At 42.2% G+C, this 26,125-nt stretch overlaps 2 protein-coding genes across 4 annotated transcripts in view; both read left to right on the forward strand.

The window, feature by feature from the left end:
• The first annotated feature begins 784 nt into the window (after positions 1–784).
• Positions 785–7,596, forward strand: LOC111979799 (regulator of G-protein signaling 5). 3 transcript variants are annotated; one of them, XM_070448997.1, is made up of 6 exons: positions 790–922; positions 1,448–1,536; positions 1,597–1,663; positions 4,541–4,602; positions 4,745–4,911; positions 6,841–7,596. In XM_070448997.1, exons 1-6 carry the CDS (start codon positions 879–881, stop codon positions 7,000–7,002), a joined length of 591 nt encoding a protein of 196 aa, XP_070305098.1. In that variant the 5' UTR covers positions 790–878; the 3' UTR covers positions 7,003–7,596. The 3 variants fall into 3 exon arrangements, with proteins under 3 accessions (XP_023866276.1, XP_070305098.1, XP_023866274.1); XM_024010506.2 differs by having other exon boundaries at positions 1,448–1,663; XM_024010508.2 differs by lacking the exon at positions 4,541–4,602 and having other exon boundaries at positions 785–922; positions 1,448–1,663; positions 4,764–4,911.
• Positions 7,597–12,871: 5,275 nt separating this feature from the next.
• LOC111979683 (carboxyl-terminal PDZ ligand of neuronal nitric oxide synthase protein-like) overlaps positions 12,872–26,125 on the forward strand; it is a 58,673-nt gene continuing 45,419 nt past the window's right edge. The window contains exons 1-2 of the mRNA XM_024010313.2: positions 12,872–13,205; positions 13,618–13,689. Of these exons, the coding sequence (XP_023866081.2) occupies positions 13,101–13,205; positions 13,618–13,689 (177 nt within the window). The 5' untranslated portion in view covers positions 12,872–13,100. The remainder of the gene's footprint in view (positions 13,206–13,617; positions 13,690–26,125) is intronic.

Below are 26,125 nucleotides of genomic sequence, written 5' to 3' on the forward strand. Positions count from 1 at the left end.
GGCTGTACATTGAGGGAAGGGTTGGCTGTAACATTGATGGAAGGGTGGCTGTAACATTGAGGGAAGGGTTGCTGTAACATTGATGGAAGGGTTGGCTGTAACATTGATGGAAGGGTTGGCTGTAAATTGAGGGAAGGGTTGTCTGTAACATTGAGGGAAGGTTGGCTGTAACATTGATGGAAGGGTTGGCTGTAACATGAGGGAAGGTTGGCTGTAACATTGATGGAAGGGTTGGCTGTAAATTGATGGAAGGGTTGGCTGTAATATTGAGGGAAGGGTTGGCTGTAGCATTGATGGAAGGTTGGCTGTAACATTGAGGGAAGGGTTGGCTGTAACATTGATGGAAGGGTTGTCTGTAACATGATGAAAGGTTGGCTGTAACATTGATGGAAGGGTTGTCTGTAGCATTGAGGGAAGGGTTAAATTCAGTTGAAAAATATGTCATGCAGTTTTTGTGTTTACGACAAGGATGGACATGAAAATGAAATATCTTTGTGAACATCTCATAGTTAACGTGTTTTAATAAAACGCACAACACTAAATCAGAGCAAGTTATGTTTTTAAAGGATTTTGTGACATATTGCGTGGCCAGATCCCAGAGGGTGAATGACCCCCTACATGGGTTCATGTCCTTTGGGATATAACTAATGTGATATCAACATGAGCCACACAGATGTCTCTTCTCTCTAACTCTGTGAACCTTCAGCTGGACTTCCAACACACTGTCTGATTGGCTGGCCCGTCTCCTCTTCTTTAGGCCCTTGGCCAATAAGCTGTCTCTATATAGCATTACATTCTTGTAGGCGACAGCAGAACTTGAGGACAGACCTTTTCACAGAGTGATTCTACAGACAAACTAATAGTGTTAGGCTTAGAGAATGTGTAAAGGGTTTGCAGTCTTACAGCAAACATGTCTTGAGAGGTGAGTGCAGTTTTATATGAGCATTCTGTCCAGATAGTATATATTCTGAATGAATGTTCACCTTGTAGGCTATGTCAATACATACTCCCATCTCTTTCCGATACAACAGTTTAATCTCAGGGCTTTGTTTGATTGATTATTTGTTCATTCTATGTAGGTTTTTGCCTCTCTGCAGTGCGTTTGCTTTACATGGTGCTCTATCGGGGTCTTTAAAATCATGCCAACAGTTTAACACTTAAACCCTGTTTAGTTGTTTAACTGTTCTTTTACACTTTTTTAACACTTGTTGTTTAACACTTGTTTAAAGCTTTAACACTTGTTCTCCCGACTCCTAATGTTTGCCTGGAAATGTACAGTATATCTGTTKTTTTCAAATGTTCCCTATTCACTTTTTAGAATATTTTTTGTGTGTTGAGAATCTGCTTACTAAGACTGATCTGAGTGATTCTGATTCAAACGTCAGACAATAAATTACTCTTTGAGTGGATGGTATGCCAGATTGTCACATTCTCCGTCTTCTTCTAGAGCTAAACATATCAAGGTGAAGTTTGGTACCCTGCTCCAGAGGCCAGACCATGAACACACTGAGGATGTCATCCCCTTTCAGAGGAAACCTGAGAAGGTCATCCCTCTTCAGAGGAAACCTGAGAAGGTCATCCCTCTTCAGAAGAAACCTGAGAAGGTCATCCCTCTTCAGAAGAAACCTGAGAGATGTCTGGAGACGCCTCCGAAGCATGACAGGTAATGGAGAAACTTTCAGAATAAGTCATTGGCCATGTTCGATATCTGTCTTACCTATATTTCTTACATACTGTGTACTAATTGTACTGCGTACATATAAACATCAGGTTGTTATTTTACCTGATCTGTGTGGTCAGCATTTAACTGCACACTTTTGTCCACTCTAAAATAATTCCAAACAGTGCAATGTGCACCCGCCATTTCAGCCAGTCATCTCTGCCTTATGCAACATTTCAGTGTTCAAYATTGAACCACACCGCATTCTAGAGCAACATTTTTAAGTCTATTTGCTATTTTTTCATGCCTCTGAAAGACAGAAATTATAAATGATGGTGTGATAGCCTACATTTTTTTGCCATCTTTTTTTGCAATAATTGTAATTATTCTGATAGGCTCATGTTTTACCGGTGTGGKATAACCCCAATATTTATTTTTCTGGGACTCCGTACCAGCTAACTTTTACCCCTGGTCACAATGATAAAATGTAAACACAACTGGAGGCACCTCCTCATATTTGGAGACGGGACGACAGCTTTACGATAGCTAGCGAAAGAGTGTAGAAAACTTTGGTAACTAATTGTAAATAACTTTAGGTGGCTAGCTAAGCATCTTTTGCCTGTCTACCCATCCACATCCCTCTGGCCAAACGTCATGCCCACTAACTTCTCTTCTCCACAATGACGTATGGAGCGATCGATAGAGCAGCGAAATTCAATTCAGGATGAGACGTCTGGCAAAAGCATTTTGGCTGTGGAGCAAAGTAATTCACTTACAATTAATTAGCAACCGCACCACTCTTTGATAGCAAATGTGACTCAAAACAGCAAGGTGTCTCCAGAAATGTTTACTTTTTGATGTTCTATGACATCTTCACTTTCCAGATTGTTATTCTGATATGGAAGCTTAAAATGTTTTTGCCAACATGATGTMTATACACTATATATACASAAAAGTATGTGGACACCCCTTCAAATTATTGAATTCGGCTATTACAGCCACACCCGTTGCTGACAGGTGTATAAAATTGAGAACACAGCCATGCAATCTCCATAGATTCGATCTTAYTCCTGTATTGACGCTTTGCCTGTTTGATGGTTCGTCGGAGGGCATAGCGGGATTTCTTATAAGCTTCTGGGTTAGAGTCCCGCTCCTTGAATSCATGGCTTCTGGTTTGGGTATGTACGTACGGTCACTGTGGGGACGACGTCATCGATGAACTTATTGATGAAGCCAATGACTGAWGTGGTGTACTCCTCAATGCCATCGGAGGAATCCCGGAACATATTCCAGTCTGTGCTAGKAAAACAGTCCTGTACGTAGCATCTGCTAAGGAGGATATAATTATGGTCCGATTTGCCAAATGGCAATTGTACATCGTCATGGTGACAGTAATACAGCTACGTTTGCAAAGATTGGTAAATTCTGAGTCAAACTAAAGAGATGCACTTTGAGCGCACATCAGTGGAGAATTCAACAGTAGCAGAATATTATGTTTGTTATAGAAGTCTTCTGTAATTGTTATTGCAGTTCATGGCATTAAGATCTAATCCGCATTTTGGGAAACAGCGCCATGTTCGCCCCCAGCGCCTTTGTTATTGTTTTTGTTTTGTTGATGTAGCGGAGGAGAAATGGAAGAGAGGAGCGCGGTAAGCATGGTAAAAAATCTGCCGTACATATTCTGCTGTTCTATGACGTGTGCAATGATGTCCGAGTGGAAAAATACAGTGTTTGTTGTTTGCAGTAATTTCTTTGTTATTATAATATCATAAACGGACAAGGCAGTTTCACCAATTATGTGAAATAATTTACCCACACGACCCAACCCTAGAGAGACAATTATTATTGTAAAAGCTCAAATGTTGAATGAAATACCTGTCATTATATTTACAAATTCATGTTCTGCAGTGTTATGTTTGTACATTGTGAAAAAGCACATTTTCCATTGTGATACATTACTTTGGAAACTGTAGACTGTCTTTTTAAGAACGTATATGACAAAAAACTAAACGAATAAAAAATACATTTTGCTTTCAACCAAGCCTTAATTTAAGTTGCCAAAAATGAGGATGAACAGGATTTGCCTGAGTCATTTAAAGGGTGCGAACAGGATTTGCCTGAGTCATTTAAAGGTGCGAAGAGGATTTGCCTGAGTCATTTAAAGGTGCGAAGAGGATTTGCCTGAGTCATTTAAAGGGTGCAACACAAATAATTGTACACAAAAGGAGCCGAATTCTTTAGAAATTTGGCTGCTCTGGAAAAGATCTGATGTGATTGGTCAAAAGACCAATTTGTGGAAGAAATATCATAATTGGGCTGCCTAGTTCAACATACACGCACACGCACACACACCCACACGCTCACACACTCCAGCAGCATACCACCCTGCGTCCCACTGCAGACTTGACTCTGAAGTTAATCATGATCGGTCCCTGGATGAGAGATCAGATGCTGCTGGAAGTGGTGTTGGAGAGCCAGTAGGAGGCCCCCTTTCCTTTGGTCTAAAAAAAATATCCCAGGGCAGTGATTGGGGACATTGTCCTGTGTAGGGTGCTGTTTTTTGGATGGGACGTTAAACAGATGTCCTGACTTTCTGTGGTCACTAAAGATCCCATGGCACTTACCATAAGAGTAAGTGTGTTGACCTGGGGTCCTGGCTAAATTCCCATTCTGGCACTCATACAATCATGGCCACTTAGTCATCCCCAGCGTCCAATTGGCTCATTCATCCCCCTGTAACTATTCCCCAGACCATTGCTGTAAATGAGAATGTGTTCTCAGTCAACTTACCTGGTAAAACAAGACATGCAAACATAAAAACACATCTCTATTTTGTGGACATCCTTTATACAACACATAATAAAATATGTCTCTTTCAAGACCATCAAGAGCGGAAGCATGGCAGTGGGGGAAGGCCCTGGACAATGTACTGACCAACAGCTGTAAGTTTCAGCAGTCATACAATGGTTAAATATCAGTATTTTGACATATTCTAATGAGACTGTTGCAGTTAATCATTGACTCTACTTTGGTAAACTTCAAATCAGATCACTTTTACTGTATTCCTCTTCCTCTCCRTAACAGATGGCCTGGCTACTTTCAGGGGCTTCCTGAGGTCAGAGTTCAGCGAGGAGAACATTGAGTTCTGGGTAGCCTGTGAGGACTACAAGAGGACCAGAGAAACAAGCAAAATGGCAGCCAAGGCTGAGAGGATTTATAAGGAGTTTATACAGACCGGAGCCCAGTGGGAGGTTTGTTATAATTCTCCTTTTTTCCAGGGTTGTGTTCATTAGGCACCAAACTGAAGAAAATAGACTGAAATAGGGAGGGACTATCTGGACTTGTCCAATAAGAAGCGCTCCTTTGAAGTTTTCTGTTGTGTGCCCTAATGAACACAACCCTGTTTCTGATATATTGACACAGGGATGAAATGACAATGGGCATGATGTCAATCCTCGAGCGCAATTCACCAAATTATATGAGGACTTTAGTTTTGAAACTCTGTCAATATTGGTCTGGTAAATATTAGTCACTGAACACGTGCCAGTCTCAAGTGTCACAAGGACATTGTGTTTGGGGAAGAATTGGCTTTTACTGGGTTGTTTTATGAATAGGATGTGTTTGGGCGAGGAATTTGTTTTTACTGGTCGTGTAATGAATAGGATGTGTTTGGGGAGAGAATTGGTTTTTACTGGGTCGTGTAATGAATAGGATGTGTTTGGGGAGAATTGGTTTTTACTGGGTCGTGTAATGAATAGGATGTGTTTGGGGAGAATTGGTTTTTACTGGTCGTGTAATGAATAGGATGTGTTTGGGGAGAATTGGTTTTTACTGGGTCGTGTAATGAATAGGATGTGTTTGGGGGAGAATTGGTTTTTACTGGTCGTGTAATGAATAGGATGTGTTTGGGGGAGAATTGGTTTTTACTGGGTCGTGTAATGAATAGGATGTGTTTGGGGAGAATTGTTTTTTACTGGGTCGTGTAATGAATAGGATGTGTTTGGGGGAGAATTGTTTTTACTGGGTCGTGTAATGAATAGGATGTGTTTGGGGGAGAATTGTTTTTTACTGGGTCGTGTAATGAATAGGATGTGTTTGGGGGAGAATTGTTTTTACTGGGTCGTGTATGAATAGGATGTGTTTGGGGAGAATTGGTTTTTTACTGGGTCGTGTAATGAATAGGATGTGTTTGGGGGAGAATTGGTTTTACTGGGTCGTGTAATGAATAGGATGTGTTTGGGGGAGAATTGGTTTTTACTGGGTCGTGTAATGAATAGGATGTGTTGGGGAGAATTGGTTTTTACTGGGTCGTGTAATGAATAGGATGTGTTTGGGGGAGAATTGTTTTTACTGGGTCGTGTAATGAATAGGATGTGTTTGGGGGAGAATTGGTTTTTACTGGGTCGTGTAATGAATAGGATGTGTTTGGGGGAGAATGGTTTTTACTGGGTCGTGTAATGAATAGGATGTGTTTGGGGGAGAATTGGTTTTTTACTGGTCGTGTAATGAATAGGGATTGTTTGGGGTGAGAATTGTTGTTTTTACTGGGTCGTGGTAATGAATAGGATGTGTTTGGGGGAGAATTGGTTTTTACTGGGTCGTGTAATGAATAGGATGTGTGTTTGCTGAGTAAAGAACCGAAACGAAAAGCTTCAAAGCATCTATTGATGTGCCAGACCAGGGAATTAGTATTTACACACATTACCTATAGTATTACACACCTGGCCCACTGCCTGAGGTTATACAAAGTACAGTGGTGCTAGACTGTACAAACATTACACAAATACTGTGTTTGTTTGAGAGATATTACCATAGTAATCAGTCAAGGATAGTCCAATGGTAAGATTAGGTAGTCTTACTGTAGAAGAGTTACGATATGATGATCGATACGATACATTACTTTATTATACATTTTCATGTAATATTCATTACAGTGCAATTTCTTATTCTAAAACAATTCATGCTATTTACTGCATCTAGAAAAGGTACATTATCTTTACTGTACTCTGTGGTCAACTTACCTACATTTTGTCKCGTCCTTATTGATCTAACATACCGAATACACGTCACATACACCCAAGCTCRGTAACATAGGATACACTGAAACCTTCTCATTATAAAAGGCACTATCCCTCAAGTCATTTGATTCTAATGCTCAGCTGACTCTCTGCCTCCAACAGGTGAACATTGACCACATCACCAAGGACGTAACAGTAAGGAACTTGGGCCGACTGACTCCTATGACCTTTGACCTAGCCCAGAGACAGGTCTTTGCCCTCATGGAGAAAGATTCATACAGGAGGTTCCTCAAATCCAACCAATACCAGGAGATTATAAAGTAGAAACTCAAACACTGATTGGCTAGAGTCGTGTCATCAGACTGATTGGTTGATTGATTGATTGATTGACTTGATTTATCAATCATGTCATCGGACTGATTGGAGGGTTCGTTGGGTGAATGACTGATTTATTGATTGGTCTGTTAGTCATTTTTTGGAATCTGATATTTAAATTACACACTAGCATCTATTTACCTGAACCATTATTCAACTGATACAGTGTCTAAAGGAAATAAATATTACACGCAAAACATAATTTTAGCACTGCAATGTATAAATGAATACTTCAGAAGTATGACGAAGAGTGCGTGTGTGTGTGTATGTGTGTGTGTGTGTGTGTGTGTGTGTGTGCGTGTGCGTGCGTGCGTGCGTGCGTGCGTGCGTGCGTGCGTGTGTGTGGTTTGAGGAAGGATGGGGAGACAATGCAGTGACAACACAAGTGAACCTCTATTCACATAACTAGCTATGCACACCGCCAACAGATGATGTAGTGAGGTCATCAGAGCTTTACCTGACATGCACCACACACCTCTCAAAATGTGTCTTCATTCATTCATTCAATTAATTCAATCTGCAATAAAAAACCATGTCAAGCTATGTAACCTTTTCCTATCTGTATAATTTATTTCACTGTTGGACATCAGTGTGGTTGCTTCCCTAGCAACCGTGGCTTCTCTTAAACCTCGTGTTCATAACTCTTATCGCCATGGCTTTGAAAACAGGCCTGGTGTCTCGAGAAGGGGCTTTCAAGCTGAAGCAAAACTGTTATACTTTGGTTGAATTTAGGTCAGCTAAAGAAAGAGGACTGAGAAAATTGCACCTTTTTCAGCTGCTCTTGCCTGTAATGATAAATAATACATGAGTACAGTCAGTACCCAGACTGAAGCATTGCAGAGGAACAACCTTTGTGTCAGATTAGGGATTTGAAGGTGTTGTACGAATGTTATGCTCTTGAGCACTTGCTCATGTTACATGAGAAGGTTTTTTMMGGGGGGGGGGGGGGGGGACTGACGCTGCTCTCTGTTTAGTGAGGTGTATTGATGTTTCTGGCTACTCTCTGTGCCTTGGTTCAAATATTTATTTCAGACGTCATCCCGACTCAAAATAGTCAAACCTAATTTCCATCAAGACGTGGACATTTTGTCACTACTTATTGTGTCAAACTCTAAGTGAAATTAAAAAGTGGAACTATTGTCGTCACACCATTCGGTGGAAAGAACCATCGAGACAATTTTCTGGTCAATTTGAAATGGTGCATTATGGGTGCACTGTGGGCAATTCCACGGTCACGGAGACTCCGATTTTTTACTTTCAATTGTATGCCAAACTAAAAACCATTGATTTGAAAGTTTAACAAATCATACAACTCTATGCACAATGACTACTTTGAACAATTGCCAAAGTCAAAAAGAAAAACGTACAGGGGAGAGTGTGGTAAATTGAGCAATGTTTTACATTCAGCATCAATCTGTCAAGGGAAATATAGTATTCTTTCTAACAAAGATATCTGCATATATTTCAGGATGTTGTGGATCCCTGGAAATAATCAGAATTTATGTAAACATTAAAGTTTTGAAAGCATAGCTTGTCAAAAAAAAGTGGTATCTTGGTACAATTCACCCCGGATCAAATCCAATTTTAAAGTTCCTCCAAAAGTTCTACAGCTGCACCATCGAGAGCATCTTGACTGGCTGCATCACCGCTGGGTACGGCAACTGCAAGGCACCCGACTGCAAGGTGCTACAGAGGGTAGTGAGTACGGCCCAGTACATCACTGGGGCCGAGCTCCCTGCCATCCAGAACCTCTATACCAGGCGGTGTCAGTAGCAACCACCTGAGGATCTGTCTTTTACAGCCATCTATAAGTAATCATTTAATACAGTTGAAATGTTTACAAATTAGATGTGCTGAAACGAAAGCAACTTCCAAAAATGAACACTCAGATTATAGTGATATTATGTCTGATCTCAAAAAACTATGTAAAGTATATATAGAGGTGTAATCTAGAGCCAAACCTGTTGATTGTTTTTCCTAAATATTTGGTCAAATGATTAATTGTATGTATGGTTTCCTAGAAACAACTTATTAACCCACTCTCCCCTACTGAAAAACGGTACAGATGCAAAGTTAGTATCTGCACAGTTTTTCCTGTAAATGTGTTTTTGTACAATTTTCTGTGGAAATTATTAATTAAAAGTAGTCATTGTGCATTAAGGTCTATGGTTTGTTAAACATTGAACATCAATGGTTTTTGTTTGTTATACATTTTAAAGTGAAAACTCTTGAGTCTCAGCGTAATCTGTTACCATGGAATTTCCCCCTATTTAATGAATCCGACATTTGTTATAATGTTGTTGAGGTTTGTCAGCATGTCTAATACAGAGATCTAGCGCCATCCTCTGGACACTGAGAGAACAGGCCGGTATCAACTGATAAGCATCAGTTGCTTTTGCAAAAAGATATGCGGCATGACTCATGACCCATAAAGGACAATAACATCAACAAATGCTGTCATAACTAGAGTAGGGCCTACTGTAACAATAAGGTTTGTGCCATGAAAATGCCACTCAAATGAAGGGATGGATTGTCATTCACATTCGACATTTCTTTTGCATCTCAAAGTATTTCTAATATAAAATAGTTTTCTCCCAGACTTGTCTCTTGTGATGGACATTTCTCTTTGTGGTTACTGAGATAGAGACTTTTGAGGAGATGGGAAACTCCATTGGTATTAYTTGCCCTGCGTCGTCAATGGGCCGCGCGGTGTATTCTGGGCGATACTGGGAGGAGTGAATGGGAGTCAATTGGGCACTAGCTCAAAAACACAACATTAGCATGAATTACTACAACATTACAAATATTTTCAGAGTTGTGAGATAATTAACATTGTGCAGACACAGATCCTCTCATAACATACTTTCAAGAGGTGAGGAGGAGGATTATTTAAGATACTCTTTGAAGAGGTAGTGTTTCCGATGTTTGCGGAAGATGGGCAACGACTCTGCTGTCCTAATTTCATGGGGAAGCTGGTTCCACCATTGGGGTGCCAGGACAGAGAAGAGCGTGGACTGGGCTGAGTGGAAGCTGCCCGCCCGTAGGGGTGGGAGGGCCAAGAGACCTGAGGTGGCAGGACAGAGAAGAGCTTGGACTGGGCTGAGCGGAAGCTGCCCCCCCCCCGTAGGGGTGGGAGGGCCAAGAGACCTGAGGTCGCAGAACAGAGAAGAGCTTGGACTGGGCTGAGTGGGAGCTGCCCCCCCCATAGGGGTGGGAGGGCCAAGAGACCTGAGGTGGCAGGACAGAGTGTCGAGTTGGGGCGTAGGGTTTGAGCATAACCTGCAGGTAGGCACCATGGTCTTGTAGTGGATGCAAGCTTCGACTGGAAGCCAGTGGAGTGTACGGAGGAGTGGGGTGACATGGGAGAACTTGGGAAGGTTGAAAACCCGGCGGGCTGCAGCGTTCTGGATAAATTGCAGGGGTTTGATGGCACAAGCAGGGAGCCCAGCCAACAGCGAGTTGCATTAGGCCAGATGGGAGAGGCGAAGTGCCTGGATTAGGACAGGCCGGGAGGGCAGGCCTTCCCCGGGAGAAAGACCAGTTCCATCTTGTCGAGGTTGAGCTTGAMGTGGTGGGCCAACATCCAAGCTGAGATATCTGCCAGGCTGCAGAGATGCATGTCGCCACCTGGGTGTCAGAAGGGGGAAAGGAGAAAAGCAGTTGAGTGTCATCCGCAATGCAATGATAGGAGAGACCATGTGAGGATATGACTTGGTGTATAGAGAGAAGAGGAGAGGGCCTAGAACCGATCCCTAGGGGACACAGTTAAATAAAGGTTAAGTAAGTAAGACACCTGTAGTGAGAGTACGTGGTGCAGACACAGATCCTATCCAGATCCAGATCCTGGCGGCCTGCCAGGTAGGATGCAATCCAAAAGTGTGCAGAGCCTGAGACTCCCAGACCTGAGAGGGTGGAGAGGAGGATCTGATGGTTCACGTTGTCGGAAGGCAGTGGATAGATCTAGGAGGATGAAAACAGAGGAGAGAGAGTCAGCTTTGGCAGTGTGGAGAGCCTCCGTGACACAGAGAAGAGCAGTCTCAGTTGTTTGACACGTCTTGAAGCCTGACTGGTTAGGCTCAAGAAGATTGTTCTGAGAGAGATAACGAGGAAGTTGATCAGAGACAGCACGCTCAAGTGTTTTGGAAAGGAAAGAAAGAAGTGATACAGGTCTATAGTTTTTSACGTCAGAGTCGAGTGTTGGTTTCTTGAGGAGGGGAGCGAGTAGTGGGAGAGAGAGAGTGAAGATTGCGATGGCGCTTGACCATCTGGGTAGGGGCTGAGTGGTTAGGGTTGGAGAAAAGGGAGACAGAAAAGGACACAAAGTAGTGATCAGCGACATGGAGGGGGGTTGCAGTGAGATTAGTAGGCGAGCAGCCTCTAGTAAAGATGAGGTCAAGCGTATTGCCTGCCTTGTGAGTTGGAGGGGACTGGGAAAGGGTGAGGTCAAGCGTATTGCCTGCCTTGTGAGTTGGAGGGGACTGGGAAAAGGTGAGGTKAAGCGTATTACCTGCCTGGTAAATTGGAGGGGACTGGGAAAGAGTGAGGTCAAAAGAGGCAAAGAGAGAGTTAGTGGCTAGTTGGAGGTGGTTTATTAGAATGTAAAAAAATCCTCCGTTATTAAAATAAAAATAATTGTTTTACTCCATGAAGTAATCCATCAGTGTACGCCGCCATCTTGTCTATTTAAAATCTTCTTTCATTGATTAAGGCAGGTAGGTGTCCACCCCAAAGTGCTGCATTCACGTTGAATGACACACCTGTRTCGATCAATGAGAAGATTTGAAATAGACAGGATGGTGATGAACACATTGTTGCATAAATAATTAGAATTATAACATTATATCATATCTACTCACGGTTAAATGGACGCACACATGACTCAACAACTTGACTAGGCCATCTACCCATCTACCCATGACCCGTAAACCCTTTTTCCCTCTCTTTTTTGGAAACTCACCAGATGCACAAATGCAGGGCATCAGGGGGGTGATTGGCCAACATAAGGCTTGTCAGCCATTGCCTTAAAGGCGCAGGGCCTTTTTTACGGCACATATTTCACCAGCACCAGAGATGGAAGTGGAGACAAGACATCTCACTTGCTCCTTTTTTCTGGTTCATATACAGTCAATGAATTAAGCAGACCAGACCCAGCTGCTAATGCATCGGGGCCTATGGGAGAGCCGGAACTGTGACCATTTTTCAATGGAAAATGGCCTGCATTATTTATCCACCATGTTTGACCAGCACCACGGACAGCACTACACCAATCACACATCTGTCCTCCACGTACACTACACACAGTATGATCTTTGCCCTGTTGGTATTGTGTAGCAAATCCATTCTGGAGACAATTGCCTGGTTCTTGTGAATAAACTCTCATGCATCAAATTGATTCTGTGATTAGTTGTTCCCAAATAGTAGGCTAACATCTGCATAGGCTTACTTAGTTCATCTGGAGAACAATGGAGAATACAGTAGGCACATTTGAAATAAACAGCACCTGCACTGTTTCCAGATTATGCCACTAGATGTCATACAACCCTTATTARAGGTTTTATGTGAATTGGAGAGAGTTAAATGCTACTTATGCAAGTCCATGAGGATGATGCTATGCTCTATTCCAATGAAAATAGTGGAATCCCCCGATTTAAAAAAAATACAACAGCTGGTCTTCAAGCGGATTTGGATGCTGTCATTCGTCATTTGGCACGCGCGTAAACATCAGTTTTTATTAATGGATAAGGCATAAAAAAGAATTGACAACCTTGCCTTGAGAATTGCGCGTCATCTGAAACGCCACTAGACTGGCAGATATTCTAGCTCGGATGGTATCAAATTGGACCGCTAGACGCATATGGCGTTAACAGAATTCATTAGCCAATCAATCTGTCGCGCACAGTGGTTCAACCGGAATGACCGCTGGGTTCTAGGCGACTAACCAATCAAAGACCTCCATGAGTGTTGAGCGAGATGCGCGTATTTACAGTCTTCTAATACCGTTGGCATAAAACTAGTGTTGGACAAGTCGTGTATGTATCAGAAGGGCGATGCCAGGGATAACCAGGTATAATTTAGTGGATGATGCACAGGATTTGAGGATCCCCATGCACAACGAGGCGGCATTTCAGCATGGGGTCTGCTTCGAGGCAAAGGTAATATTACATAGGCTAGGAACTACAGTAGCGGCTCATCGATAAGGGTCTATAGTGTACGGATGCGCGCTGACTATATAATGAATTGATATCCAAAATTATATTTTTACAAGATGTTACGACAATGTAATGATGATAGCTAGATTGAAATGTTTATTTAATTTGAATTGTGCCCTAATATTACACTCAACAGTGTTGATTAAATTCTGTGTGTGCTTGTTGAAATGTATTCATGAATGTATTGTCCTYTACCAATTTATCAAATCCATATAGACCTCCAGTAGCCTACCCTTACAATTGATTCAGAATGTACCGTGAAGTCCATTTGACAAGAAGCAGATGAGAACAGAGTAAGAGTTCAAGACTACTTGAGTTACTAATGACAAATCTCATAACTGTGTAAATATTATAGTACATTGGCAGTCTGGAAGTGGGTCGTCCGAACAGCCGAATGGAGATAGTGGCTGCAATGAGAAGGATACGGGTAAGATACTTCAACGATCACTTTATCAATTAACTAGTTACCTGTGAGGCATAATATTACATGTTTTCCTCTCCCTTCCAGTAATGATAGTTTCGCCATATTAGGAATATTTCAATGCCTTAAAGATAAAAAAATAAACTTGTACTGTGTGTGTGTGTGTGTGTGTGTGTGTGTGTGTGTGTGTGTGTGTGTGTGTGTGTGTGTGTGTGTGTGTGTGTGTGTGTGTGTGTGTGTGTGTGTGTGTGTGTGTGTGTGTGTGTGTGTGTGTGTGTGTGTGTGTGTATGGCATGCATGTCCAATATATTTTTAAGAGATTCATATTCTACTCTCTCACGTTGGTATGGTATCTACATATCGAATATTGCAAATCAATCATAGTATTCTAAGGTTATAAGACTATAATCTCAGTCTAAACCAACCATCTCTTCTAATCCTATCTAACCAATCCTAACCATCTCTCTATAAGGAGATATCTTTCTTAATCTTAAAACCAATATCCTTAACCATGGCTTTAAGAGACGTCGTCTCCGCTGGAGAGATGAGAAAGAGATGGCGATGGTGTCTGGCATTAATGTATACTGCAGTGGGCCAGAGTATTACAGTGTTACGGAGACGATATAACTGCTGCAGAGGCAGCTGGGAGAGCCAAATGCTACATTTAATCAAGCCATGCCGCCGGGTCTGTGTGACACAGAGGTCAGTGTCTGTTTCACACAGAGGCTGGCCACTTCCTCGATGACGTCCAGAGAGAGACAACTCTTATAAGGAGGAAAGTGATGGGGAATATTTTTAGTGATCATACAGATGTGGGATTTAAATTTGATCACTTTTTTGTTGCTGAGAATTTTCCTGAACAGCAGGAAATGCAAACTTGTAGTGTATTTGAGGTAAAAATGCTTCTAGAGTTTGTAATTTACAATTTTACATTTCAGACTTGACTTGCCTTTACGAAAAATGTATCAACCCTTACAAAATGTCCATTAATTATAATCCACATAATTATTCACATTTCCTGTTGCAGCAGGATTATTTTCCTGCTGTAGGAAACTGGCTCAAATTAAGATCCTACATTTTAGTGGGCGATTATAATATGGTTGTTAGTACCTCAATGGACGGTAAAGGAAATCAAACTACAAACTATCACCCTCATGGATTTAAGGAAATTACGAATATTATTGATATATTGGAACTAGTGGATATCTGGAGGTTTAATATCCTGATCTAGTGAGATATACATGGAGGATGATTAAATATCCTGACCTAGTGACATATACATGGAGGAGGTTTTATATCCTGATCTAGTGAGATATACATGGAGGAGGTTTAATATCCTGACCTAGTGAGATATACATGGAGGAGGTTTAATATCCTGACCTAGTGAGATATACATGGTGGAGGTTTAATACCCTGACCTAGTGAGATATACATGGCGGAGGCTCAATCAAGCTAGTCGTCTTGACTACTTTCTTATGTCATTCTCGCTGGCACCAAAAGTTTTAAAAAGTGTTGATAGGGGACAGAATGTGGTCGGACCATCAAATAATTGGTACGCTTGCAGAATTTCCGCGAGGATATTGTACATTTAATCAAAGCCTACTGGATGACAAATTGTTTTAACCAAGACAGAATCATGTTTAACTGACTTTTTCCTACATTACATAGGTACAGCAGATCCCCTTAACGTATGGGACACTTTTAAATGTGCCTTCAGAGGCCATGCTATTCAGTCCTCACCTTTATTAAAACCAAAACAATGTAGATCAAAAGAGTTCATCCTAAAAAAGGAAATAGAGGAACTAACAGTAGAGATAGATACCAATAAAAACTGTAACAGGCACAGAATAAATTAGAGGAAAAACTCAAATAAACGGACAAACTTATTCAAGAAAGATCAAGTGTAATATATTATAAATATAAAGCAAACTAGATGGAATATAGTGAAAAATGCACCAAATTTGGTTTTTAATTTACAACATGGAAATGCAACCCAAAAATTATTTACAGAAACTTGTTACAAATGACGGAGTCATCCATGATTCACCAAACTATATTTTGAAAGAGGAAGCAAAGTGCATTAAGTATCTGTTTTCATTTCAGTCTACTCCATTTCCACTAACTGAAGTTAATTGTAAGGATTTTTTTCTACCAATAGTGTAAAATTAACAGCTATACAGAAAGACACATGTGAAGGCCAAATTACAGAGGAGTAACTTCTAGATGCAATTCAAGTATTCAAGTCTGGGAAAACTCCAGGGCTGGATAGCATACCAGTTGAGGTACAGTACCAGTCAAAGTCTGGACACACCTACTCATTACAGGATTTTTGTTTTTGATTATTTTCACTATTATCTACATTGTACAATAATATTGAATACATCAAAAATGAAATAACACATATGGAATCATGTAGCAAACAAAAAAGTGTTAAACAAATCAAGGTAGCCAGCCTTTGCCTTGATGACCGCTTTGCATACTCCTAGCATTCTCTCAACCAGCTTTGTGAAGTAGTCACCTGGAATGCATTTCACTTAACAGGTGTGCTTTGTTAAAAGTTAATTTGTGGAATTTCTTTCCTTCTTAATACATTTGAGCCAATCAGTTGTGTTGTTACAAGGTAGGGGTGGTATACAGAAAATAGCCCTATTTGGTAAAAGACCAAGTCCATATTATGGCAAGAACAGCTCAAATAAGCAAAGGCAAACGACAGTCCATCATTACTTTAAGACATGAAGGTCAGTCATTACGGAACATTTCAAGAACTTTGAAAGTTTCTTCAAGTGGCGTCGCAAAAACCATCAAGCGCTATGATGAAACTGGCTCTCATGAGGACTGCCACAGGAAAGGAAGACCTAGAGTTAGTTAGTTCATCAGAGTTAACTGCACCTCAGATTGCAGCCCAAATAAATGCTTCACGGAGTTCAAGTAACGGACACATCTCAACATCAACTGTTCAGAGGAGACTGCACGAAACAGGCCTTCATGGTCGAATTGCTGCAAAGAAAACTACTAAAGGACACCAATAATAATAAGAGACTTTCTTGTGGCAAGAAACACCATCAATGAACATTAGACCGGTGGAAATCTGTCCTTTGGTTTGATGAGTGAAGATTTTKGATTTTTGGTTCCAACCGCCGTGTCTTTGTGAGACACTGGGTAGGTGAACGGATGATCTCTTCATGTGTGGTTCCCATCGTATAGKATGGAGTTTGGAGGTGTGATGGTGTGGGGGTGATTTGCTGGTGACACTGTCAGTAATTTATTTAGAATTCAGCACTTTTTTTGCACTTTTTTTGCTGTTTGCTATCACAGACTGGAACATGTTCCGGGATTCTTCCGATGACATTGAGGAATACACCACATCAGTCACTGGCTTTACCAATAAGTGCATTGAGGACGTCGTCCCCAACGTGACTGTACGTACATACCCCAACCAGAAGCCATGGATTACAGGCAATATTCGCACTGAGCTTTCAAGGTGCGGGACTCTAACCCGGAAGCTTACAAGAAATCCCGCTATGCCCTGCGACTAACCATCAAACGGGCACAGCGTCAATACAGGGCTAAGATTGAATCATACTACACCGGCTCCGACGTTCGTCGGATGTSGCAGGGCTTGCAAACTATTACAGACWACAAAGGGAAGGACAGCCACGAGCTGCCCAGTGACACGAGCGTACCAGACGAGCTAAATCACTTCTATGCTCGCTTCGAGGCAAGCAACACTGAGGCATGCATGAGAGCATCAGCTGTTCCGGATGACTGTGTGATCACGCTCTCTGTAGCCAACGTGAGTAAGACCTTTAAACAGGTCAACATACACGAGGCTGCGTTGCCAGACGGATTACCAGAACGTGTGCTCCGGGCATGTGCTGACCAACTGGCAGGTGTCTTCACTGACATTTTCAACATGTCCCTGATTGAGTCTGTAATACCAACATGTTTCAAGCAGACCACTATAGTCCCTGTGCCCAAGAACACAAAGGTAACCTGCCTAAATGACTACAGACCCGTAGCACTCACGTCCGTAGCCATGAAGTGCTTTGAAAGGCTGGTAATGGCTCACATCAACACCATTATACCAGAAACCCTAGACTCACTCCAATTTCCATACCGCCCAAATAGAATGTTATATATATTGGGACAACAACCATCCCAGTTTTGCAGATTTTTCTATGAAGAGACAGAATCATTATATCACTTGTTTTGGTAGTGCCCATATGTAGCTTGTTTTTGATCGCAGGTTCAGGAATGGCAGAAAAAATGCAACATTTACTTTGTGCTAACTCTGCAAATAGCACTGCTGGGTGATTTGATAAGTCATAGTCAATCGATCAATAATATAATACTTTTAGCAAAGGTGTATATCTTTCATTTACAATCTGTAGAAACTACGAGAATAGAAAGGTTTAGAACTTTAGTGAAACATCACAGCACAGTGGAAAAATGCATGACAGCAAGAAATCAAAACTGGATGGTCTTCAGAGACAGATGGGAGGGGTTGAAGGTAGCTGAAGGCTAAGACCAAAAACAAAGATAACTAATGTAAAATGTACCGTCCGTGAAATGTATATAGTATGTATAAGCTGGAAGTGGAAGCCTAAGTGTTGTTGTCCATTAGTTTACTCCAAGTAGGCGAGGGGTGGTAGGGTTAGGGGAAAGTAATAAAGAAGGAAAATACATTTTAAAATATATATTTAGAATAATATATACAGGGGATTGAAAACGATGCAGACAATTACATTGATAGAAGCCACAATCTAGATCCTACATCCACAATAGAATAATGTAAGTGTTCATCAAAGTCATCCTTCGTGGACTAGGTTCTCTTGTTGGCGTACATTGAGACAACTACTTAGGAGAAAAAGTCAAGTTGAGTATCCTGTAGGAAAATAATAAAATTAGGCCCAGTAAATGTTGATTGAGGTCATCCGAGAGACAACTTGTGAAGAAAGTGAAGTGGAACATATCCTTTGTAAACGTAGTGGCACYGGGCCCAGCAAGTGTTTACTGAAGTCGTCCTTATTGGATCAGAGGAAAGTCAGTGTCCTCTGGGACCATAATGGAATTGGGCTCAACGAGCGTTTACTGTTTATCAACGTCGTCCTTCTTGGGCCAAGTTCCCTTGTTGGTGTACAGTAGAGTACATGGCCTACTCTACTTCATGGCGGAAAAGTTAGCCTGGTACCAGATCTCTTTGTGCTGCCGACTCCTACGTTCATTTTTGTCAAGACAGCGTATACATATCTGAAACCGGGCTAGTAAAGACTGCATCAGCTCAGACAAAACACCACATCCATTCTTCAGGCATTGCTGCCTTCCAAATCCCATACAACAGCATAAAGAGAGAGGGGAATACCCCAGTCTGCTTTATTCTCTCTTTCTAGGCTTCGGGAGGCAGAGCTTTGTTGATGCACATGAAAATAATGAGAACCGTCCTCTCTATGTTCCCCCTCATTTCCCACTGTCAGGTGTTTAGGCCCAGTTTCTATAGGGCTGTGTGGGGGTGGATGGTGGTGTGTAGCCCCAGTTTCTATAGGGCTGTGTGGGGGTGGATGGTGGTGTGTAGCCCCCAGTTTCTATAAAGGCTGTGTGGCGGTGGATGGTGGTGTGTAAGCCCCCAGTTTCCTAATAGGGCTGTGTGTGGCGGTGGATGGTGGTGTGCAAGCCCCAGTCTAATAAGGCTGTGTGGGGGTGGGATGGTGGTGTGTAGCCCCAGTTTCTATAAGGCTGTGTGGCGTGGATGGTGGTGTGCAAGCCAGTTTTCTATAAGGCTGTGTGGGGGTGGATGGTGGTGTGTAGCCCCAGTTTCTTATAAGGCTGTGTGGGGAGTGGGATGGTGGGTGTGTAGCCCCAGTTTCTATAAGGCTGTGTGGGGGTGGATGGTGGTGTGCAAGCCCAGTTTCTATAAGGCTGTGTGGGGGTGGATGGTGTGTGTAGCCCAGTTTCTATAAAGGCTGTGTGGGGGTGGATGGTGGTGTGTAGCCAACCAGTGCAAATTTCTAAGTTATTAAAAAGGTATTAGGTGAAACAATAGATAAGTAAAGATAGCACTGTGACAGTAATCCTGATGCAATCCTATGTGTATATACACCATATGAATTTACACAAGATATACTAAGAATGATATGTACAGCAGTAAGATATAGTAAGAATGATATGTATAGCAGTAGAATAATACTAAAGAATGATATGTACAGGCAGTAGATATACTAAGAATGATATGTACAGCAGTAGATATAGTAAGAATGATAATGTACAGCAGTAGATAATAGTAAGAATGATATGTACAGCAGTAGATATACTAAAACAATGATATGTACACAGTAGATATAGTAAGAATGCATATGTACAGCAGTAGAAATATACTAGAATGATATGTACAGCCAGTGATATACTAAGAATGATATGTACAGCAGTAAAATATAAGTAAGGAATGATATGTACAGCAGTAAGATATAGTAAGAATGATATGTACAGCAGTAGATATACTAAGAATTATATGTACAGCAGTAGATATACTAAGAATGATATGTACAGCAGTAGAATATAGTAAGAATGATATGTACAGCAGTAGATATACTAAGAATGATATGTACAGCAGTAGATATGTTAGTGAGCTATGTCAATATATAAATTGACTAATTGAATAACTATGGGGTGGAATGGTGGTGGTGTAGGCCCCAGTTTCTAATAAGGCTGTGTGGGGTGGATGGTGGTGTGTAGGCCCCAGTTTCTATAGGGGCTGTGTGGGGGTGGATGGTGGTGTGTAGGGCCCAGTTTCTTCTTCTATAGGGGGTGGTGGTGGGCGATAGGCAAGTTGGTGGTGTGTAGCCCCAGTTTCCTATAAGGCTGTGTGGGGGGTGGACTGGTGGTGTGGAAGCCCAGTTTCTATAGGGCTGTGTGGGCGTGGATGGTGGTGTGGTAGCCCCAGTTTTCTATAGGGCTGTGTGGGGGTGGATGGTGGTGTGTACCGCCAGTTTCTATAGGGCTGTGTGGGGGTGGAATGGTGGTGTGTAGCCCCAGTTTCTATAGAGCTGTGTGGGGGTGGATGGTGGTGTGTAGCCCATGTTTCTATAGGCTGTGTGGGGGTGGATGGTGGTGTGTAGCCCCAGTTCTATAGGGCTGTGTGGGGGTGGATGGTGGGTGTGTAGCCCCAGTTTCTATAGGGCTGTGTAGGGGTGGTGTGTGGTGGTGTAGGCCCCAGTTTCTATTAGGGCTGTGTGGGGGTGGATGGTGGGTGTGTTAGCCCCAGTTTCTATAGGCTGTGTGGGGGTGATGGTGGTGTACCCCAGTTCTATAGAGCTGTGTGGGGGTGGATGGTGGTGTGAAGCCCCAGTTTCTATATGGGCTGTGTGGGCGTGGATGGGGTGTGTAGCCCCAGTTTCTATAGGCGCTGTGTGGGGTGGATGGTGGTGTGTAGCCCCAGTTTCTATAGGGCTGTGTGGGGGTGGATGTGGTGTGTAGGCCCCAGTTTCTATAGGGCTGGTGTGGGGGTGGATGGTGGTGTGAAGCCCAGTTTCTATAGGCTTGTGTGGGGGTGGATGGTGGTGTGTAGCCCCAGTTTCTATAAGGGCTGTGGGGGGTGGATGGTGGTGTGTAGCCCAGTTTCTATATAGGGCTTGTGTGGGGGTGGATGGTGGTGTGTAGCCCCAGTTTCTATAGGGCTGTGTGGGGGGTGGATGGTGGTGTGTAGCCCCAGTTTCTTATAGGGCTGTGTGGGGGTGGATGGTGGTGTGTAGCCCAGTTTCTATAGGCCTGTGTGGGGTGGATGGTGGTGTGTAGCCACCAGTGCAATTTCTAAGTTATTAAAAGGTATTAGGTGAACAATAGATAAGTAAAGATAGCACTGTGACAGTAATCCTGATGCAATCTATGTGTATATACACCAGATGAATTTACACAAGATATACTAAGAATGATATATACAGCAGTAGATATAGTAAGAATGATATGTAAGCAGTAGATATACTAAGAATGATATGGTACAGCAGTAGATATACTAAGAATGATATGTACAGCAGTAGATATAGTAAGAGATATGTAACAGCGTAGATAGTAGATAGTTACAGCAGTAGATATAGTAAAGAATGATATGTACAGCAGTAGATATACTAAGAATGATATGTACAGCAGTAGAATATACTAAGAATGATATGTACAGGCAGTAGAATATACTAAGAATGATATGTAAGCAGTAGAATATACTAAGATGATATGTACATAGATATACTAAGAATGATATGTACAGCAGTAGAGATATCTAGAATGATATGTACAGCAGTAGATATACAAAGAATGAATATGTACAGCAGTAGATATAGTAAGAATGATATGTACGATTTACATTTACATTTAATGTCATTTAGCAGACGCTCTTATCCAGAGCGACTTACAAATAGATATAGTAAGAATGATATGTACAGCAGTAGATATGTTAGTGAGCTATGTCAATATATAAATTGACTAATTGAATAAAATATGTGGGTGTGTATAAACCAGTGTAACTAAAATACAATGTACAGTAGTAGAAATTATAGAATGAGCAGAATACAGTATTTATATACACAGTGGTGAAAAACGGGAAGTGTCCAGTGGTTTTAATTTCTCTCTATAATATGAGAGCACCTTTGGGCTGTGTGTGTGGTGTGTGTTTTGTGTGTGGTGTGTGTGTGTGTGTGTGTGTGTGTGTGTGGTGTGTGTGTGTGTGTGTGTTGTGGTGGTGTGTTGTGGGTTGTGTGTGGTGTGTGTGTGTGTGTGGTGTGTGTACTATACTATTACTGTGTGTTGTGTGTGTGTGGTGTGTGGGTGTGTGTGTGTGATTGTCGGTTGGTTGTGTGCTGGTGTGTGTGTGTGTGGGTCGTTGGTGTCGTGTGCGTGGTGTTTGTGGATAGCTTGTTTTGGTGTGTTCTTTTGTGTGAGTGAGTGTGAGTGGTGCATTCGCGCTGGTCTAGAGCGGTTATGTGATGGCTGTTTTCAAAAACAGTCTGATGGTCCGATTAGAAGCTTGTTGTTTAGTCTGAGCTTTCTTTTGTCTCTGTTATACAGCTGTTGAGTTCTAAAGGCTAACTAACCTTCATGTCTCACTGCACTACTCAGGTCAAGCTACTACTTAGTTCAGTTAGCACTAAACGACATACCGTTAATCAGAAAATAATGTCAGGTAATGTCAAGGAAATAATCATGTGTACATTCACTGTAATCAGCTGAATCACAGAATCAAAACAATTCATGTGTATTCACTGAACAAAGCTGAAATCAGAATCAAAACAATCAGAATTCAGCTGAATCAGAGAATCAGTGAAATAATCATGTGTATTCACTGAGATCAGCTGAATCAGAATCAAAACAATCCAGTAATCAGCTGAATCAGAACTCAAAAGATAATCATGTGTATAGTTCAACTGAATCAGTCTGAATCAGAATCAAAAACGAATCAAGAATTCAGCTGGAATCAGAATCAAAAAAGAATCATTGGTATTCACTGATATCAGGCTGAATCGAAATCAAAACAATCAGTGTATTCACTTGCAATCAGCTGAATCAGAATCACAAAACAAATCAAGAATCAACAATTATAGTCTCTGAACTTGCTAAATCAGTCCTCTGTTTTAGTTAGTTTGTAATGTTCAATTAACTTCAGTCCCCCCCAAAATTAACTAAATAATCAGCCTAAAAGAAAAAATGAAATGAGGAGTTTTACCAAGTTCAGCTGTTAGTCTGTGTAATAATCAAAATTTACTGACACAAATATATAACGTAACTTGCAATAAATTCAAAGATTTTACTGAGTTACACTTCATAGAAGGAAATCAGTCAATTGCAATAAATTCATTAGGCCCTAATCTATGGTATTCACATGACTGGGCAGGGGCGCAGCTATGGGGATCCTGGAGGGATCACGGAGAACAAGAGCACCTCCTCCCAGCTTGCCCACTGCAACTGAGGCTAGGTAACACGGTCACCACTGTATAATCCATGATAATCGAACATTTCAATAAGCATTTCTCAACGACTGGCCATGCCATTCCTCCTGGCTACTCCAACCCCACCCAACAGCTCTGCCTCCCCGCAGCTACTCGCCCAAGCCTCCCCAGCTTCTCCTTCACCCAATCCAGACAGCAGATGTTCTGAAGAGCTGCAAAACCTGGACCCGTACAAATCAGCTGGGCTAGACATCTGGACCCTCTCTTTCTAAAACTATTCGCCGCCATTGGTTGCAACCCCTATTACCAGCCTGTTCAACCTCTCTTTCGCATCGTCCGAGATCCCTAAAGATTGGAAGCTGCCATGGTCATCCCCCTCTTCAAAAGGGGTGACACCCCTAGACCCAAACTGTTACAGACCTATATCCATCCTGCCCTGCCTATCTAAAGTCTTCGAAAGCCAAGTTAATAAAACAGATCACTGACCATTTCGAATCCCACCGTACCTTTCTCCGTGTGCAATCCGGCTTCCGAGCCGGTCACGGGTGCACCTCAGCCATGCTCAAGTACTAAACGATATATCATCAACCGCCATCGATAAAGACAGTACTGTTGCAGCCGTCTTCATGGACCTGGCAAGGCTTTCGACTCTGTCAATCACTGTATTCTTATCGGCAGACTCAATAGCCTTGGTTTTTCTAATGACTGTTGCCTGGTTCACCAACTACTTTGCAGACAGAGTTCAGTGGTGTCAAATCGGAGGGCATGTTGTCCGGACCTCTGGCAGTCTCTATGGGGGTACCACAGGGTTCAATTCTCGGGCCGACTCTTTTCTCTGTATATATCAAATGATGTCGCTCTTACTGCGAGCGATTCCCTGATCCACCTCTACGCAGACGACACCATTCTGTATACTTCTGGACCTTCCTTGGACACTGTGCTACATACCTCCAAACGAGCTTCAATGCCATAAACACTCCTTCCGAGGCCTCCAACTGCTCTTAAACGCTAGTAAAACCAATGCCATGCTTTTTCAACCGTTTCGCTACCCGCACACCGCCCGCCCGACTAGCATCACCACCCTGGACGGTCCCGACCTAGAATATGTGGACAACTAATATATACCTAGGTGTCTGGCTAGACTGTAAACTCTCCTTCCAGACTCATATTAAACATATCCAATCCAAAATCAAATCTAGAATCGGCTTTCTATTTTGCAACAAAGCCTCCTTCACTCACGCCACCAAACTTACCCTAGTAAAACTGACTATCCTACCGATCCTCGACTTCAGCGATGTCATCTACAAATAGCTTCCAACACTCTACTCAGCAAACTGGATGCAGTCTATCACCAGTGCCATCCGTTTTGTTACCAAATCACCTTATAACCACCCACCACTGCGACCTGTATGCTCTAGTCGGCTGGCCCTCGCTACATATTCGTCGCCAGACCCACTGGCTCCAGGTCAACTATAAGTCTATGCTAGGTTAAGCTCCACCTTAACTCAGTTCACTGGTCACGATAACAACACCCACCCGTAGCACACGTTCCAGCAGGTATATCTCACTGATCCTCCCAAAGCCAACACCATCATTTGGCCGCCTTTCCTTCCAGTTCTCTGCTGCCAGTGACTGGAACGAATTGCAAAAATCGCTGAAGTTGGAGACTTTTATTTCCCTCACCAACTTTAAACATCAACTATCTGAGCAGCTAAACCGATCGCTGCAGCTGTACATAGTCCATCTGTAAATAGCCCACCCAATCTACCTACCTCAATCCCCATAACTGTTTTAATTTTATTTACTTTTTCTGCTCTTTTGGCACACCAGTATCTCTACTTGCACATCATCATCTGCTCATTTATCACTCCAGTGTTACTCTGCTAAATTCTAATTATTCGCTCCTATGGCCCATTTATTGCCTACCTCCTCATGCCTTTTGCACACACTGTATATAGACTTTCTTTTTTCTACTGTGTCATTGACTTGTTTACTGTGTTATTGGCTTGTTTATTGTTTACTCCATGTGTAACTCTGTGTTGTTGTCTGTGTCACACTGCTTTGCTTTATCTTGGCCAGGTCGCAGTTGCAAATGAGAACTTGTTCTCAACTAGCCTACCTGGTTAAATAAAGGTGAAAATAGGCCCACCCACTTGGGAGCCAGGCTCACCCATTTGGGAGGCCAGGCCCAGCCAAACAGTATGTGTTTTTCCCCACAAAAGGGATTTATTACAGACAGAAATACTCCTCAGCAATATTCCTGCAGTCAGCATGTTGTTGTTGTTTGACAAATCTGCACATTTTAGAGTGGGCTTTTATTGTCCCCAGCACAAGGTGCACCTGTGTAATGCTGTTTAATCACCTGTGTAAAYCTGTTTAATCAGRTTCTTGATATGCCACACCTGTCAGGTGGATGGATTATCTTGTCAAAGGAGAAATGCTCACTAACAGTGATGCAAAAATATTTGTGCACAACATTTGAGAGAAATAAGCTTTTGTGCGAATGGAACATT

This window comes from Salvelinus sp. IW2-2015, linkage group LG19 (assembly GCF_002910315.2).
Source record: "Salvelinus sp. IW2-2015 linkage group LG19, ASM291031v2, whole genome shotgun sequence".
Classification (NCBI taxonomy): domain Eukaryota; kingdom Metazoa; phylum Chordata; class Actinopteri; order Salmoniformes; family Salmonidae; genus Salvelinus; species Salvelinus sp. IW2-2015.